The sequence below is a fragment of the Oryctolagus cuniculus genome, chromosome 11, assembly GCF_964237555.1.
Source record: "Oryctolagus cuniculus chromosome 11, mOryCun1.1, whole genome shotgun sequence".
NCBI classification, from domain to species: Eukaryota; Metazoa; Chordata; class Mammalia; order Lagomorpha; family Leporidae; genus Oryctolagus; species Oryctolagus cuniculus.
In genome coordinates this window covers 49,712,482-49,730,188 of record NC_091442.1, presented here as the reverse complement: position 1 = coordinate 49,730,188, position 17,707 = coordinate 49,712,482, and the positions used below count along the sequence as shown (strand labels likewise).

General features: G+C 49.5%; 1 protein-coding gene across 1 annotated transcript in view; it reads left to right on the top strand.

Moving 5' to 3' along the window:
- Nucleotides 1-17,707, top strand: part of ABHD12 (abhydrolase domain containing 12, lysophospholipase) — a 90,574-nt gene that overhangs the window by 52,737 nt on the left and 20,130 nt on the right. The window contains exon 2 of the mRNA XM_008275443.4: nt 9,622-9,746. Coding sequence (XP_008273665.2) covers nt 9,622-9,746 — 125 coding nt within the window. The remainder of the gene's footprint in view (nt 1-9,621; nt 9,747-17,707) is intronic.

The following is a 17,707-nucleotide window of genomic DNA, read 5'->3' as shown; positions in this document are numbered from 1 at the left end:
GCGCTGTGCTCAGCGGGTTAAAGCCCTGGCCTGAAGCACCAGCATCCCATGTGGGTGCCAGTTCTAGTCCTGGCTGCTCCTCTTCCTATCTAGCTTTCTGCTATGGCCTGGGATAGCAATAGAAGATGGCCCAAGTCCTTGGGCCCCTGCACCCACATGGGAGACCTGGAAGAAGCTCCTGGCTCCTAGCTTTGGATCAGCGCAGCTCTGGCCACTGCGGCCATCTGGGGAGTGAACCAGCGGGTGAAAGACCTCTCTCTCTGTCTCTACCTCTCTCTTTCAAATAAATAAAATCTTAAAAAAAAAAAAAAGTCTTCCACCCACGGGTTCACTCCCCAAATGGCCACAATGACCAGAACTGGGCTGATCCGAAGCCAGGAACCAGGAGCTTCCTCCAGGTTTCCCATACAGATGCAGGGACCCAAGCACTGGGCTATCCTCTCCTGCTTTCCCAGGACATAAGCAGGGAACTGGATCAGAAGAGGAGCAGCCGGAACTTGAACTGGCGTTCATATGGGATGCTGACACCACAGACAGAGGCTTAACTCACTGTGCCACAGCGCCAGCCTCCAGTTGCAGACTCTTACTGGACTGAATTATTTATAGGAATGGAACTGTCTGATAAAAGTGACAATGTGAAACTTCTCTTACCTAGGTTGTGAGATTTTCAAAATCAAGTAGTGTTCCTTTTATTTCTTTGGATTTCTTAGTGTAATGTTTACATTTGGTTCCACCTAAATTCACTAAACATTCTTGACTTGCCTTCCATCTTCCAAAGTGGCTGAACCACTATGTATTCCCACCAAGAACAAGGGTTTCTGTTGCTTCACTTCACCGATGGTGTTGTCAGCATTTTGCTGTTGGACTCTTCTTACAGATGTCTAGTGATACTATTTTTTTTTTTTTTTTGGACAGGCAGAGTTAGAGACAGAAAGGTCTTCCTTCCATTGGTTCATCCCCCAAATGGCTGCTACAGCCGGCACGCTGCTCTGATCCAAAGGCAGGAGCCAGGGGTTTCCTCCTGGTCTCCCATGTGGGTGCAGGGCCCAAGGACTTGGGCCATCCTCCACTGCCTTCCTGGGCCACAGCAGAGAGCTGGACTGGAAGAGGAGCAATCGGGACAGAATCCAGTGCCCCAGCCAGGACTAGAACCCGGGGTGCCGGCAACACAGGCCGAGAATTAGCCTAGTAAGCCATGACGCCAACCTAGTGATCCTTTTTAAAAAAGATTTATTTATTTATTTGAAGGCAGAGTTACAGAGATATTGGGGGGGTGTCTTCCATCCACTGGTTCACTTCCCAGATGGCCACAATGGCTGGAGCTGCGCTGACCCAAAGCCAGGAGCTTCTTCCAGGTCTCCCATGTGGGTGCAGGGGCCCAAGGACTTGGGACATCTTCTGCTTTTCCAGGCCATAGCAGAGAGCTGGATCGGAAGTGGAGCAGCCGGGACTCAAACTGGCTCCCATATGGGATGCCGGCACTGCAGGCGGCAGCTTTACCCGCTACACCACTGCACCGGCCCTGGTTTTCTCTTCTTTTTTTCATGGCATTGTCTTGTGCAGTGCAGAAATTTTTAATTGTAACAAAATTCAGCTTGTTGTTTCTTTCATGGATCATGCCTTTGGTACTATATCTGAAACATCATCGTACCCAAGGTGATGTAAATTTTCTCTCATCTACTAGGAATTTTATAGTTTGGTGTTTTATGTGTATGATTCATGTTGAGTTAATTTTTTTGACGTGTGTGGTCTATGTCCAGATTCATTCTTTTGCCCATGGATGTGCAGCGGTTATGGTGCTGTTTTCCGACTGGTTTTGCCCTCACAGCCTTGTTCCTTTGTCAGAGCTCAGCTGACGGCGTACCATGGTTTCAGTTCATGTAGAAGGAATAGCCTGTTCAGATTGTCTGTTCTTACATGAGTTTTGGCAGCTTGCGTGTTTTTCAAGGAATTGGTTAATTTCATATAGGTTGTCACATTTGTGGGCATAGAATTGTTCATTGTTCCTTTTGCTGTGAATGAATGCCATAGTGATGTCCGTCCTTCCTTCCTTCCTTCCTTCCTTCCTTCCTTCCTTTCTTTGTTTCTTTCTAATTTATTTAAAAGAGTTAGACTATGAGAGAGAGACAGAGAGAAAGGTCTCCTTCCATTGGTTCACCCCCTAAATGGCTGCTACGATCTGAAGCTGGGAGCCAGGTGCTTCTTCCTGGTTTACCATGCGGGTGCAGGGGCCCAAGCACTTGGGCCATCCTCCACTGCCCTCTCGGGCCACAGCAGAGAGCTGGACTGGAAGAGGAGCAACCAGGACTAGAACCGGCACCCATAAGGGATGCCAGTGCTACAGGTGGAGGATTAACCAAGTGAACCACGGCACTGGCCCCCTTTCTCCATTTCTTACATTAGTGATTTAGATCTATTAGTAATTTGTATCTTTTTTTTTCAGTTATCATGGCTTACATGGAAATTTGTCAATTCAACAGATCCTTTCAAAAACTGAAGTTTTATTTTTATTGATTTTTCTCTGTTGATTTCCTGATTTCAATTCCATTGATGTCTGTTCAAACTTATTATTCAGTCTCTTACTTTGGATTTCATTTGCTCTTTTTCTAGTTTTCTGAAGTTGAAGTTTAGGTGATTAATTTTATCATTATTCTTTTCTAATATATGCATTCAGTGCTGTAATTTCTCTCTAAACATTGCTTTCCCTGCATACCAGAAATCTTGAGAGATTGTATTTTCATTTTCATTTAGTTCAAAATAATGTCTCAAGAATTCATTTTCTCATTTAATAGTGTTTTGTTTAATTGCCAAGTATTTTGGAATTTTTCAGCAATCTGTTATTGATTTTTTATAAAAAAAAGATGTATTCATTTATTTGAAAGTCAGAATTACAGAGAGAGAGAGGGAGAGACAGAAAGAGCGATATTCCATTAGCTGGTTCACTCTCCAAATGGCCACACCAGCCAAGGCTGGGCCAGGCTGAAGCCAGGAGCCAGGAGCTTCTTCCAGGTCTCCCATGCGGTGCAGGGGCCCAAGCACTGCTATCCCAGGCACATTAGCAGGGAGCTCTATCGGAAGTGGAGCAGTCAGGACTTGAACCAGCACCGATATGGGATGCCAGAACTGCAGGCGGAAGCTTGACCCACTACGCCAGAGCGTCTGCCCCATGTTATTGGTTTCTAATTTAATTTCATTGTGATCTGAAAGCAGACATTGTGTGATTCCGTTGTTTAACCTGTCGTGAATGCTCTGTGTGAGTTTGAGACAGGCGTGTGTTCTGCCGCTGTTGGGTGTATCCAGCTGATAGATGTGCTTTGGGCTCAACTGTGTCCTTCCTGACTTTGCTGGTTTCCATTCCTGATGGAGAGAGGGGTTTGAAGTGCTGTGTGTAGGCCTGTAGTGAAGCATTGGCAATGTGTGGGGGAGGAAGTGCCCTGCAGGCTTGTGATCAGAGCTGTGCCTGTGAGCTTCACAGTGCTCCTCGGTCCGCACCCCCGCTGCACACAACCACCATGGTGGGGCAGGATGGCTAAAACCAGCTAAGCCTGCATACTTCCCGTCCCCCAACTCCATTAGGTTCAGATAAAACCTATCCCAAGGTGGGCTTCTCTGCTGAAGCTGGCCTTGTCCAAAAGAACAGGATTAGCACCCTGCCCTAATTCAGAATGGATGTTTTTCCCTCCTCCTGCCAGAGGCGAGGGGATTCTTCTCCAGTGTTCACTGTGATGTCCTGGGATTCCTGGAGGTAAAACTTTCAGAAGGGCACTTGGCTCCCTCACTCCCTATACTTTGTGCACACATGTGCATGCACACACATACATGTGGGCGTGCACACGCCCTCACTTGTCTGGGTCCCCGGAGGTGTGGACTCTCAGGCCTGTCCATGCTGAGCCCCCAGCAGTCACCACTTACAGCTCAGGTCAATGGGAGGAGTTCTGCAGACACTGGCGATCCTCAGGATTTGCCCGTCTGTCTTTCCTGTTTCTGGGCAGCAGCTTGCCCTGTGACTTCCCTGCTCTGATGGATCCAGGAAGAGCTGCTGATTGGTCAGTTTGTCCAGCTTCTCACTTGTTGGGATGAGCAGCGGCCTTTAAGTTCCTCACACACCAGACGGGAAACAGGAAGTGCTCCGAGTCGCATTTTTCACTCTTAATTTTGCATACCTAAATCAAACAAACTTGATCTCAACATGATGTATTCTCAGGTCACTTTGGAGAGACTAGGGTGTCTGATAAGATTCTACATCTAACCATTTTAGGAAACGTCATTGAGTTGGTTTATAGGTCAGGCGGCCTTTCTTGAAAGACAGAGCTGACTTCATGCACCTTAGGCAAAACCCCAGAAATTCTGCTTCATACAGCCCTTCCCCTTCCCCAGAGCTCCCTTCTGGTTGCCAAGCCTCATCCGTGGCCCATGGCACGGAGGACACCTTCTGCCTGCTGTGCAGACACACACAGAGCTGGGTGTCAGTCTTTCGGTTGCTGGGTCCCAGAGAGGCCTGGGGAGCTGGGGTGAGAGCCAGGGTGGTGCCGGAGTGGTGCATCACCTCGTCAGCCCCTGCCCCCAGCCTTTCCCAGGCACTTCCTCCACCTTCTCCCAGTCCTTTCAGCTCACTCTCAGCCTCCATCCAGCAACCTTCCCAACCAGTGCAAACAGCAGTTGCCTTGGGATCTGTTCCTCTAGGAGGCGGCAAGAAGTTGTAAATTGGTGCCGGTGCGGTGGCGCCTAGAGTTAAGCCTCTACCTGCAGCACCAGCATCCCATACTGGCACCGGTTCGAGACCCAGCTGCTCCACTTCAGTCCAGCTCCCTGCTGATGCAGCAGGGAAATCAGTGGAGGACGGCAAAGTCCTTGGGCACCTGCACCCATGTGGGAAACCCAAATGAAGCTTCAGGCTCCTGGCTACTGCCTGGCCCAGCCCCATGTGTTGTGACCGTTTGGGGAGTGAACCAATGGATGGCAGATCTTTCTCTTTGTCTATCCTCCTCTCTCTCTCTAACTCTGCCTTTCAAATAAGTAAAAAAAAAAAAAAATAGATTTGTTTTAAAAGGAAGTTGTAAATTGTGCAAATTATCCTTGTATCAATCAACTTGTTTAAAAGTCCCCTTCCACAGGGCAGGCATTTGGCTCAGCATTTAAGACACCACTTGCAATGCCCATGTCTTTTATCAGAGTGTCTGGGTTCAAGTCCTAGCTCTGCTTCTGATTCCAGATCCCTGCTGATGTGCACCTTGGGAAGCAGCAGTGATGATTCAAGTAGTGGGTCCCTGTCACCCACATGGAAGACCTGGACTGAGTTCCAGACCAGCCACTGATGTAATGGGCATTCGGGAAGTGCACTAGTGGATGGAAGATTGATTCATATTCTCTCTCTCTCTCTCTCTCTCTCTCTCTCTCTCTCTGTATGTGTGTGCCTTTCAAATAAATTTTAAAACATTTTTAAGCACCCTCTGAAAAATTCTCTGAAAATCTGTCATTACTTCAAAGAAAACCCCAGGTTGCATGTTGCATTCTCTGGGCATCCCGCCCTCCCCAGAAGGGGAGGCCAGAATGAAGGGAAGCGGTTGGGAGACGCAAGGCAGCCTCAGGGGGCCAGAGCAGCGTCTGGGGCAGAGGTCAGGAGGCCCTGGGCTTGCTGGGCTGCTAGTGCTCAGTGTGACCTATGGTGGGAGTAAGTTACCCAATTCCTAGGGCTCAGTTTCCTGACCTGTGAAAATGGGACTAATGATTACTTACTTTCATTTACTTTCTATTTTTGCAATTCAGTGACTGACTTTTTCCCCCAATTTTTATCCCCTTACAATTTTGAAATACAGATTTGCGGGAGCTTACAGAGAAATGCACTGGGAAGTTCAGGGCTGCCTTCCCTCTCCCTCAGTGCAGCATGGCACACAGCTGACGTGCGGATGAGGCCCAGGACACTGACTCTGATGCCATCGGTAGAGGGTGTTCAGCTTTGTGTGACCACCATCACCATGGCGATGCTCAACTGCACCCACTCCACCCAGCTCCCAAATGCCTCCACTTCAGAGCCACCCCAGCTTCTCCCACTACCCCCAGCCCCAGACAGCCACTAATCTGGTACCCATCTCTAGAACTGTGTCATTTCAACTGTGTTGTATAAATGGACTCCTGACATATGTAACCCTCCAGTTATGCTATGCATCCTTAAGATTCATTCAGGCCACTGTGGTATGTTTCAGCGGTCCAGTAGTGTTCCAGGGTCTGCTTACCCATTCACCTGCTGGAGGACATCTACATAACAAGTAGAGCTGCTGTAAACATTCCTGTACAGGTCTGTGCTGAAACTTAAGTTTTCATTTCCCTGGGCTAAATGCCCAGGAGTGCAGTTGCCAGGTCATAGGGCAAGTCCATTTACTACATTTTACACTTCAGCTTCATGGCCAGTGACTGTGGTTATCTGTCGACAGCACTAGTAACCTCTAAAGAAAGACACACCGAGTCATAGCACAGGCTACAGCAGATACTGTGGCTGTGCGCTTGGATGCCCGAGTCTGAGAAACGTGGGTCTCTGCGGTTACACCAGGCCACAGGCAGGCTCTGAGCGGAGGTAGGATGGTCCCTGGGCTGTGTGGGCCATGTTCTTTCCTACAAGCAATGCAGAGCAGCAGGTACTCCTAGCAGGGAGTCACTCCATAAATAGCACTTCCCTCGGTAATCACTGAAGACTGTAACTAAGGGGAATTCTGGGACTCTAACCAGAGGATCAGCAGAAGTGAGAACTGAAGAAACGGAGATGGGTGTCCCGGCTTCCCTAAGCCTTGCTTGCATCCTCTTGGTTTCCCCTTTTTTTGTTAAATTCTTTTAGTTTTATAAGGAGCAGATGATTTCTGTGTTATGTAAACTGTTTTGAAATAGAAGGATGATAAAGAGCTATGCATTTCTGTGAAGGAAGAAGCACCCTTAGCACGGAAAACAATACTGGTTTACTAACAGACACCATTCAGGTGAACTCATAGCAGAGTGAAAATCTGCCAGTGACCTGGCCTTCTTTCTCGCGTTTGCTTTTCACTCAGCAGGTGCCACCAGTTGACTGCGCTTGTTGTGGGTTAGATTCTGTACTAAGGAGGTACTCTGGTCTGTATACCCAGTCACTCATGAAGGGATGTTTGGTTGTTAGAATTTCTGGCTGTGTGGACAGAGCTGCCAGGAACAGCCTTGAACAAATCTTTGCATGGATGTGTGCCTTCTCTCCTCTCCAGGCACACAGTAGCAAACCACCCAACCTCTGCATCATAGGGTGCAGGTTTGTGCAGGCCTGGAGGACGAGAGTGAGCAAACCTTGGGAGGGACGCAAAGGTGACCACATGTGGCCGGAGCGAGCACCCAGACACAAGCCTGGGGCTCCTGGTAGGAGCACATTTGACTGTGGGCTAACTCCTTCTTTATGAGCACTCTGTTTTTCCCTCAGAATTAAGTCCCGGATCCTCCTGGGCTCCTCCAACCTCTCCCTTTACACCCATGCTCTCCTTGCCTGCGCCCACACCCCGTGCTTTCCTCCAGCAGGAAGAGAGATGGGGGTGGCAGCCTGGGTGTGTTGTGGGCTGGGTCAGGATCCTCACACACAGTCCACATGCGCACCTTTCCAGGAGTTCGCCATCACACAGGCAAGGAAGCATGGCTCGGAGGTGCTAAGAACATTGTCCAAGGTAGGTCAGCTAAGTGGTGGGTCGCATGTCAAAACAGGCTTTGGATCCGACACTTTTAGCCACTTTTCTCATTGAAGAGGCACAACGTGCCTGGACTCGTAAGATGCCATTTTAAGTCCTTCTTCCACATCATCTGGTTAACCACCATATTCCTGGCCCAGCCCCAGCTATTGCGGCCCTCTGGCAAGTGACCCAGCAGATGGAAAATCTCTTTCTCTCTCTCTCTCTCCCTCTCTAACTCTGTGTTTCAGATAAATAAGTAAAAGAGAGAGAGAGAGAGAGAGAGATCTTCTGTCTGCTGGTTCACTCCCCAAATGGCCACAACGGCCGGAGCTGAACTGATCCAAAGCCAAGAAGCTTCTTCTGGGTCTCCCACGTGGGTGCAGGGGCCCAAGCACTTGGGCCGTCTTTTACTGCCTTCCAAGGCCATAGCAGAGAGGTGTATCAGAAGTGAACCAGTCAGGACTTGAACTGGCACCCATATGGATGCTGGTGTTGCAGGCGGTGGCTATACCCACTACACCACAGCACCAGCCCCTAATAAGTATTTTTTAAAAAAGGGTGTTCCCATCGCTCCACAATGGCCTCGTTCCCTTGTTGTCATTTCCCCCTCCCCCGCCCCCACTGTTCAGTTTCTCTGCCCCTGCAGCTTTGCCTCTTCTAGAATTTTTGCACAAATGGGATCATGTAGCATACAGTGTCTTGAGGCTTTCTTATCTACCTTAGCATAGAGCTTCTGAGGGCTACATGTGTGCTACATGTGTCAGCAGGTCCGTGTATGTTTGCAATCCACCCAAAGTACTTTTCTGGAAGTAGTCCAGAAATAAATAATTGGACTCCATGAGGTTTTAAACCTGATGAGGTGAGAACAGCAGTTCTCTAGGTGTGCCCTGGGTATTCAGGGGTCCCCAAAGTCCCCTGAGAGAGTCCATAAGGTCAGAGTGACTCCCATAATAGCACTAAGGTGAAATTTGCCTTTTTCTCTCCATTCTTTCCCCGGTGTCCAGGGAACTGTCCCAGCTGCCCCATGACATGCGGTGTCACAAAAGATTGAAGGCAGAAGCAGGTGTGACAGTCCATTATGTCTTCTCTTCAGCTGTCTAGAATAAAGAATTTCCCCCCTTCTCATTGTAATTTTCTGTCTTGCAAAACATGTAATGGATTGTCCCTTGTTCCTAGATGATTTTTACATGTGTTCATTTTAACGCGTAGCAGTTCACTGTAAACCTTAGAAACAGAAGCTCTTCAGAGTCCTCAGTAGAGAATTCCTGAGGTCAGCGGAGTTTGAGAGTTAGCGATGTTTTTCAAAGGGAGTTGGGAACAGGACATGGAACTCTGAGAGCTGGTGAGGGATTAGAGGAATCTGAAGACCCCGGGGTGTTGACTGACCCAAGGGGCCTGGAGAGGGGCTCCAAGGGGTGGGTGGAAATGCCAGGATGGTCAGGGCCAGCCTCCATCTGGTTCTCAGCCACCTGTGCATTCCAGGACCTGGTGAGGGCAGGTTCTGCTAATGTGCGTGGGGCGCTGCTGCCCGCAGGGAGCTAATGAGTAACTCACACCCGCCTGCGACTGGCCAGCAGGAGCTGACCGTGAGGCCCCCGGAAGGCCAGCTGCTCCAAGATGAGGTTGCCGCCAGGGTGTGATGTCAGGTGGGGCCGGTGGAAAGGGCTTGGACTGCTGTCCCTACTGGGTCCTTCCCCAGGAGCGAACGTGAGAAACCTATAGGACCGCTCCTTTGGTTCTCAGGAAACAAAGCGTTTCCTCCCAGTGGAACTCCAAGCTCAGATTTGGTTATTGTCCAAATGCAGGTGGAGGCTGCTCTTAGTACTGGCAGCATCCTCCTGGGAAAAGAACCTGTGGCCCTTGTTCAGTGATTTTCATAATTCTGTTAATTAGCCACAGAAAAACTGTGTCTGCTGCCTCTGACCTGTGGATTGCTTTTCTCTTGCAGGCGAAAGGGCCTGTGGTTCCGCCTGAGGAAGATTCTCCTCTGTGTTTTGGGGTTGTATGTTGCCATTCCATTTCTCATCAAACTGTGTCCTGGGATACAGGCCAAACTGATTTTCCTGAATTTCGGTAAGTACCCTGTGCCACTTTTTCATGGCGATGTCTGATTTTAGGGGGGGTCTGTTTTCATTGAGGTTGAGTTTACATTTAGGGAGACATACACATCTATGTGTGCGGTGGATGTGGATGTGTAGAGAGAGTGAGACACCACCCAATCAGGAAATGGAATGTTTCTGTTACCTGGAAAATGCCCTGCATGGGGCAGTGGTACACATGTTGACGTGAGAAGCTGTGGAAGCCATCAGGTGGAGATGGGCAGTCCTGTGGTCTGGGGGTTTGCTGTCCTTGGAAAAGATGACCTCAAAAAAGATAGCAACCTTAAAAAATGCTCTCAGAATAAATAAACAAATCTTTTCAGCAACAGTTATTACTATGCTTTTCTCTTTTTTAAAAGGATTTTTTTTTTCTCCTCAAAAAATAACTTGATACTTTTGATTTCTGTCAGCTCATGTGTAGGCCTTATAGATATTGGAGTTTATTTGAGTTATCTTGGAAGTTGAGAGTTCCAAAGTTGTTCTAGGTTTAATTTTTTTTTTTTTTTTTTTTAATTTGAGTGACAGAGAGACAGAGTCCTCGTTCACTAGTTCACTCCCCATATGCCCACGGCTCTGGGCCAGGAACCAGTCCAGGGCTCCCCTGTGGGTGGAAGGGACCCAACTACCTGAGCTCTCATCGCTGCCTCCCAGTGTCTGCTTAGCAGTAAGCTGGTGTCAGGAGTTGGAGCTGGAGCTCAAACCCGGGTACCCCAAATGGAATTTGGACATCCTGAGTGCTAGACCAACTGCCTGCTGTGTTTCCTTTTGGGGAAATGGGAAGAGAAAGGTATGAGGACCAAGCTTGAGGTGTGTGGTTGATGGGAGCCATCCTTTTAAGGAGCATCATTTTACACTAGCGAGGTGAGGTGAGGAGGCAAGGGCAGGCCTGCCTGTTAGAGGTTTGCTCCATGAGACGGCGTGGACCAGCCTTGCGGTAGGGTAGGACAAGCCATCTGGATGGGTTTGTGTCAGGTGAGTTTGGCTCTTGTGTGTTTCGAAAGCCAGGTTTGAAGTGATGGAGGCAGCAAATGAGTTGGGGAGAGAAGTGGGCCGAGGCAGACACAGGCCAGAGGTGTGTTGAGAGGTGTGGGTCCATGGGAGGCTGTGGCCTGGGGTTGGGCAGAGCATGGCAGGAAAGGGACTCAGGGCTCAAGACCCCCACATCTGTAGTAACTGTTCCAGGCTCTGCAGGCTTCTGTGCTTACAAATTTGGGGTGTTAATCACAGAAACTTGGAAGTTAGTGAATAAAAGGAATTTCTGTGCTTCATAGTGGCAAGAGAAAGATCAATGTTTAATACTCTGTAGATGTGAAGTGAATTTTTTGAGTGGCTTAAAATAACCATAAAATACATCTGATATACTGAGGGACATTAGAAGTTCCTAAAGATAAAGAAGCTGAATGAACTTTTAGGAATTTTTTTTTTTTTTTTTTTTTTTTTTTTTTTTTTTTATTTTTGACAGGCAGAGTGGACAGTGAGAGAGAGAGACAGAGAGAGAAAGGTCTTCCTTTTGCCGTTGGTTCACCCTCCAATGGCCGCCGCTGCAGCCGGCGCACCGCGCTGATCCTGGCAGGAGCCAGGAGCCAGGTGCTTTTCCTGGTCTCCCATGGGGTGCAGGGCCCAAGCACCTGGGCCATCCTCCACTGCACTCCCTGGCCATAGCAGAGAGCTGGCCTGGAAGAGGGGCAACCGGGACAGAATCCGGCGCCCCAACCGGGACTAGAACCCGGTGTGCCGGCGCCGCAAGGTGGAGGATTAGCCTATTGAGCCACGGCGCCGGCTCGAACTTTTAGGAATTTATGCCAAATATTGCCACTTGTGCAAAGCACAGGCTTGAAAAGAGCTAACATACTAAAATCAAAGGAGGTTTGGTTTTCTGACCAATGGACACAATATGGTGCAGAAAAGAGTTTGAGTTTATGTAAAACATGAAGCTGCAGGATCGACAGATTTGCCAGCCTCCAGCCACCTTGGTTGGGCGCCTTTGCTGCCCAGGGTGTGAGGGCATGCTGTATGTGGGTTGGGGCAGGGTGTGCCACCGGACTTGGCACGCCTCAGAGTCCCGGCAAATACCTGAACTGAACTGATGTTCTTCAGATGGACAATTTATGTTGCTTTGGACACAGCCCACAGACTGCTGTGCTGGGTTCCTAAGGAGGTGGCAGAACTTGGGGTTCTTAGAGTCTGGCCTCCGTGGCTTACAGAAGAGAGCCCCCAGGAAGGTGTCCAACCTTAACACTTTCATTCCATGCATCTGCCCTGCAAGAGCAGGAGAGCCTTCAGCAGAGGTTTTTTTTTTTTTTTAATTTTTTAAAATTTATTCGAAAGGCAGACACACAGACACATATACACACACACACACACAGAGAGAGAGAGAGAGAGAGAGAGAGAAATGGAAACAGAGACAGCGCACACTCATATCTGCTGGGTCACTCCCCAAATGCCTGCAACATCTGGGGCTGAGCCAGGCTGGAACCAGGAGCCGGGAACTCTGTCCAGATCTCACATGAGGGTGGCAGGGACCCAACTACTTGGGCCACCTTCTGCTGCCTCCCAGGGTGCACAGCAGGAAGCTGGAGCTGAGACTCAAACAGGCACACATACAGTAGTGTTTTTGGAGGAGATTTTTAATTGCCAATATTTAAAAAAAAAAAAGTCTGTTTCTGGACCACCCTTTCTGTGGCAGGTGTTTATAGGAGCAGTGACAGGGCATTTTGCCATGTTCTTACCCACCTGGACATCTGCCTGGCCCCCAAGTCAAACTGCAGACACGTTCTCCCTGGATACTGCCTCTCCAGTGACAAAGTGACCTCTTCTCCAGGCCCCTCTGTCCTTCCTGGGGAGCTGTGATGGGTTGTGGCAGCACATAAGGCCCTCACCAAGTACAGGTTTCTGTCGTGGGAGGAAGGAATGTTCTCTGAAAATAATCTGGGAGCGTGCTGGTTTTCCAGTTATAATGTGCATTCAAGTTTTGAATACCTGTGCTGGGGCTGGCATGATGGTGCAGTAGGTTAAGCTGCCACTTGTGACGCCAGCATCCCACATCAGAGCACCGGTTCGAGTCCTGGCCGCTCTACTTCCCATCCAGCTTTTTGCTGATTTGCCTGGAAAAGCAGTAAATGATGGACCAAATGGTTAGGCTAGGCGCCTGTTTCCATGTGGGAGACCTGGATAGAATTCCTGGCTCTTGGTTTCAACATGGCCCAATTGTGGCTGTTTTGGCCATTTGGGGAGTGAAGAAGCCAGTAAAATCAGTCTCTGTCTCTTTGTCTCCACCCCGCCTTGCTCAGCCTTAAAAAAAAAAAATCTGCGCTTTCTCCTTTGCAGAGGCTCTGGGGTCTCAGGTGCCCTCTGGCAGTGACCTGAGTTTTGCCTCCTGCTACCACAGGGCCTGTGTTTTGGGGAGGGGCCTCCGATCTTGTCTCACATGTGAATCTTGACCCTGTGGGTAACCATTTGACACTAAAGAAAGTGTGACGATCTCTTGGGTGCCAGAACATGAGTAAAATATTAAGTTCACAGCAAATCTGTCCGAGTTTACAAATCAGATACATAAGCTTTAGAAGAAGCATAGCACCTGTGGTTGGTTGGTTTGACAAAGCAAGAGTGAAAGAGAAATCGTCCTGGTTCACTTTCGAAGTACCCACAACAACCAGGGAAGGGACAGACCAAAGCCAGGAGCCAGGACTCCATGTGGGTCTCCCATGTGGGTGGCAGGGATCCAGGCACTTGGGTCATCCTCTGCTCCTCCCAGGTGTGCATCAGCAGAAGGCTGGATTGGAAGTGGAGGTGGGACTCCATCCTATGCACTCAGATACTGGACAAAGGCATCCCAAGTGGTGGCGTAACCCGCTGAGCCACAGCGCCCACCCCAGCACCAGTGATTTAAGGCATTATTCTCCTTTAAATATATTTTCTTATTTATTTATTTATTTATTTATTTTACTTGAAAGTCACAGTTACACAGAGAGAGGAGATGCAGAAAGAGGGAGAGAGAGAACCATCTGCTGGTTCACTCATCAGATGGCCGCAACAGCCGGAGCTGCGCCAATCCGAAGCCAGGAGCCAGGAGCCTCTTCTGGGTCTCCCATGTGGGTGTAGGGGCCCAAGCACTTGGGCCATCTTCTACTGTGTTTCCAGGCCATAGCAGAGAGCTGGATCGGAAGTGGGGCAGCCGAGACATGAACCAGCACCCATATGGGATGCTGGCACTGCCGGCAGCGGCTTTACCTGCTTTGCCACAGCGCCAGCCCCTAAGTATATTTTCACAAGCAAAACAGACACAGTTATTCTAAAAATTAAGGGCCGGTGATGTGGTGTAGCAGGTAAAGCTGCTGCCTATGGCACTAGTATCTCATATGGGCACAGGTCCAAGTCTCTGCTGCTCCACTTCCGATCCAGTTCCTTGCAAATGCACCTGGGAAAGCAGCAGAAGATGGCACAAGCCCACATGGGAGACCCAAAAGAAGCTCTTGGCTTCAGATCAGCTCAGCTCCAGCTGTTGCAGCCATTTAGGAGTGCACCAGTGGGTGGAAGAACTCTGCCTTTCAAATAAATAAATATTTTTTAAAAAATTAAAGATTACCTGAAAATCCCTTATCACTACAATAAGAAAATTAAAGTGGCTCTGAGAAAATTTTTGTGAATGCATTGCTTTAATTCCAGCTGATCTTTGTCATATGTCTGTTCACACAAAAGTCTTCATACGTCTGATTCCAGCCAAACCATGCTGTGGTGATGACCAGCATTTGTGCTCCTGGAGCCTGGAGTATCTCCCAGGCCTTTCACCATGTGCATCTCCTGGTGAAAGGAGTGTCTTGGCTTGGAGGCCAGCCAGGACTCAGCAGGTTGCCTCTGGCCTTTTTTTGGAAGCCCTAGGGCCAACATCAAGTAACTGGAATTTTTTTTTTTTTTTTTTTTTTTTTTTTTTGACAGGCAGAGTGGACAGTGAGAGAGAGAGAGACAGAGAGAAAGGTCTTCCTTTTGCCGTTGGTTCACCCTCCAATGGCCGCCATGGCTGCTGCACTGCGGCCGGCGCACCATGCTGATCCGATGGCAGGAGCCAGATACTTATCCTGGTCTCCCATGGGGTGCAGGGCCCAAGTACTTGGGCCATCCTCCACTGCACTCCCTGGCCACAGCAGAGAGCTGGCCTGGAAGAGGGGCAACCGGGCAGAATCCGGCGCCCCGACTGGGACTAGAACACGATGTGCCAGCGCTGCAAGGCGGAGGATTAGCCTAGTGAGCCACAGCGCCAGCCTGGAATTTGATAATATCTGGATAACCCACCCAGCTCTTCCCTTGTTGGCATCCACCTCTTACAGCTGAATGCAGTGATTGGGATGAGATGTAGCCTGAAAATGAAGATCCCCGGGCAATTAAAAATGTCCATCTCAGGTGCTGGCATTGTGGCACAGCTGGTTAAGCTGCCACTTGCAACACTGGTGTTCCATATCATAGTGGAAGATGACACAAGTACCTGGGCCCCTGCCACCCACATGGGAGACCTGGATGGAGTTCCTGGCTCCTGGCTTTGGCCTGGCCCTTCCCTGGATGTTGTGGGCATTTGGGGAGTGAGCTAGTAGATGGATGATCTCATTATATTTTGTTTTGTTGGAGCCAGAGCTGTGATGTAGTGGGTAAAGCCACTGCCTGCCGTGCCCGCATCCCTAATGGATGCTGGTTTGAGTCCCGGCTGCTCCACTTCAGATCTAGCTCTCTGCTATGGCCTGGGAAGGCAAAAGAAGATGGCCCAAGTCCTTGGGCCCCTGCACCCATATGGGAGACCCGAAAGAAGCTACTGGCTACTGGCTCTTGGCTTTGGATCAACAGCTGTGGCTTTGTGGCTGTTAGGTAGGAAGTCAGATATGAGCTTATGTGTGTGTGACAAAGGCCAAAGGAGACATTTACGTCCAGCATGTGCATCTCAAAGTCATCCTGATAACATTTCAGGGGCAGCCCAGGATTTGTATCTTGCCCTGCACCTTCTACCCAATAACCTGCCAGGTGGGGGTCCCGCCCCTTCTGCCTGATAATCTTCCAGGTGCAGCCCGGCATCTGCACTTCAAACACGCCCAGCCCCTTCTACCCAGTAACCATCCTTCCTCTAAGGCTCCTCCTGTCTGATAACTTCAGGGGAAAACTCAGATAGGAGTTTTTCATATTTACATCCAAAAAGTCCTTTGTTCCAAGAGGAGCAGAGGTAGGGAGGCAAGACCCATCCCCTTAACACCCCCCACCCCCAGACTGCATGCTCGGTCTTCTACCTCCGTGCTGAGCTGCCCACCTGGCCTGGCCAGGTATACTCTTTCCACTCAACCGTGTAACCCCACTCTCCCCTAGTCTGAGTGACTGGGCACTCTCTCTCAGGTTCTGTCTGGAGAGGTGCCCATCCATTCTTACGGATGTAGCTTCCCTAATAAACCTGGCTATTTTACTTACCACTACTCTGTGTCTCACGCCTGAATTCTTTCTTGTGCGAAGACAAGAACCCTAGCATTTACTGGTAACATGGCCATTTGGGGAGTGAACCAGCAGATGGAAGGCCTCTCTCCCTCTGCCTCTGTCTCTCTGTAACTCTGCCTTTCAAATAAGTAAATAAATCTTTTTTAAAAATTTTTTGTTTTATTTTGAAAGACAGAGAGAGAGTCAGATTCAGACAGGTCTTCTGTTAGATGGTGTTATGCCCAGTTCAGTTGTCCCCAAAGACCACCAAGGAGCCGATACCGCTATAAAGCATATGAGAGTTTTATTGCAGGTCCGGGCCTGGACTCTCAATCAACACCGACGCAGCGGGTCTGAATTGAGAGCCCCGACCCTTCAGTTAAAGACATTCTATACATTATGGTACTACCATTTAGCAAATCATCTCATCCTGCAGGAAATTTAAAGGACATCTCTTAGAATTGATTAGTGCATCCAGTGGCGGGAACGGACCTACTAAAGGTGGCTTTGGGGTTGATGCCTTTTGAATTGATTGGCCGAAGCATAGGGTCCGAGCTGCTGGGGTGTATCTGCCGAACTGCAGGGTTTTGGGTAGCTATCAGTCACCTTATCTGCCCTGAGAAGACACCAGGAACTCTAGGTATTTCTCTGTTATCTGCTAATCGGCTGTTGCTAGGAGAGTTTATTGTAAGGGGAGTTCATTTATTTACTTTTAGGAGCTTCTGGCTCAGAATTCAGGGCCTGGTCAGGCCCAAGTTACAAGATGGGGGCCTAATTAAAAATAATTACACCTTGATCCAGGCCCAGGTCTCACAATGGCTCACTACTAAAATGCCTGCAACAGCCGAGGCTGGGCCAGGCCAAAGCCTGGAGTCCAGAATTCATCATTCACTAGTGGAGGGCCTGCTGAGGAAGGGGAGCGCATGGGGCGGAGTCTGCTGGGCGTCAGAGCGTTCACTGTGCCTCCGTCTTCGTGACTGGTTCCAACGCAGGAAGAGTAGTGAATCGGCAGAGCAGCTTCTTGGAATGGAGCAGTCCTCCAGGAGGCTCTGGCTTCCTGGTTCCTGGATCTTTGGCCTGGAAGCTCTCTGGATTCACCCTCATAAGAGTCGGCAGTGGGCAGGGGAGCCTCTCAGACCTTAGGTGGTTTGTGTTGCAGTAACTTGGCTGCTCGGGACACAGAATGGGTGAGGCCTGAAGCCGAGCCAGTGGAAACCCAATGCCTTCAGATCCTTATAGTTGCAGGTCTCCCTCTGGCAAGGGCTGGCGGGTAATTCCAGACACAGAGAAAGGACTGGGTAAATGAGTGGGGCTGACAGTGGGCCCTGGGCCTGGATATTCACTGCTTTATTAAGGACGTCGTGGCACCTTGCAGGTGACAGATGCTGAGGTTCCAGGTGTGGAGTGCAGCCCCAGAATGGGGCAGCAGGTGCAGGCTCCTACAGTCTGAGATTGGACATGCAGTGGACAGTTTCCAGGCCTTCTCCAGGT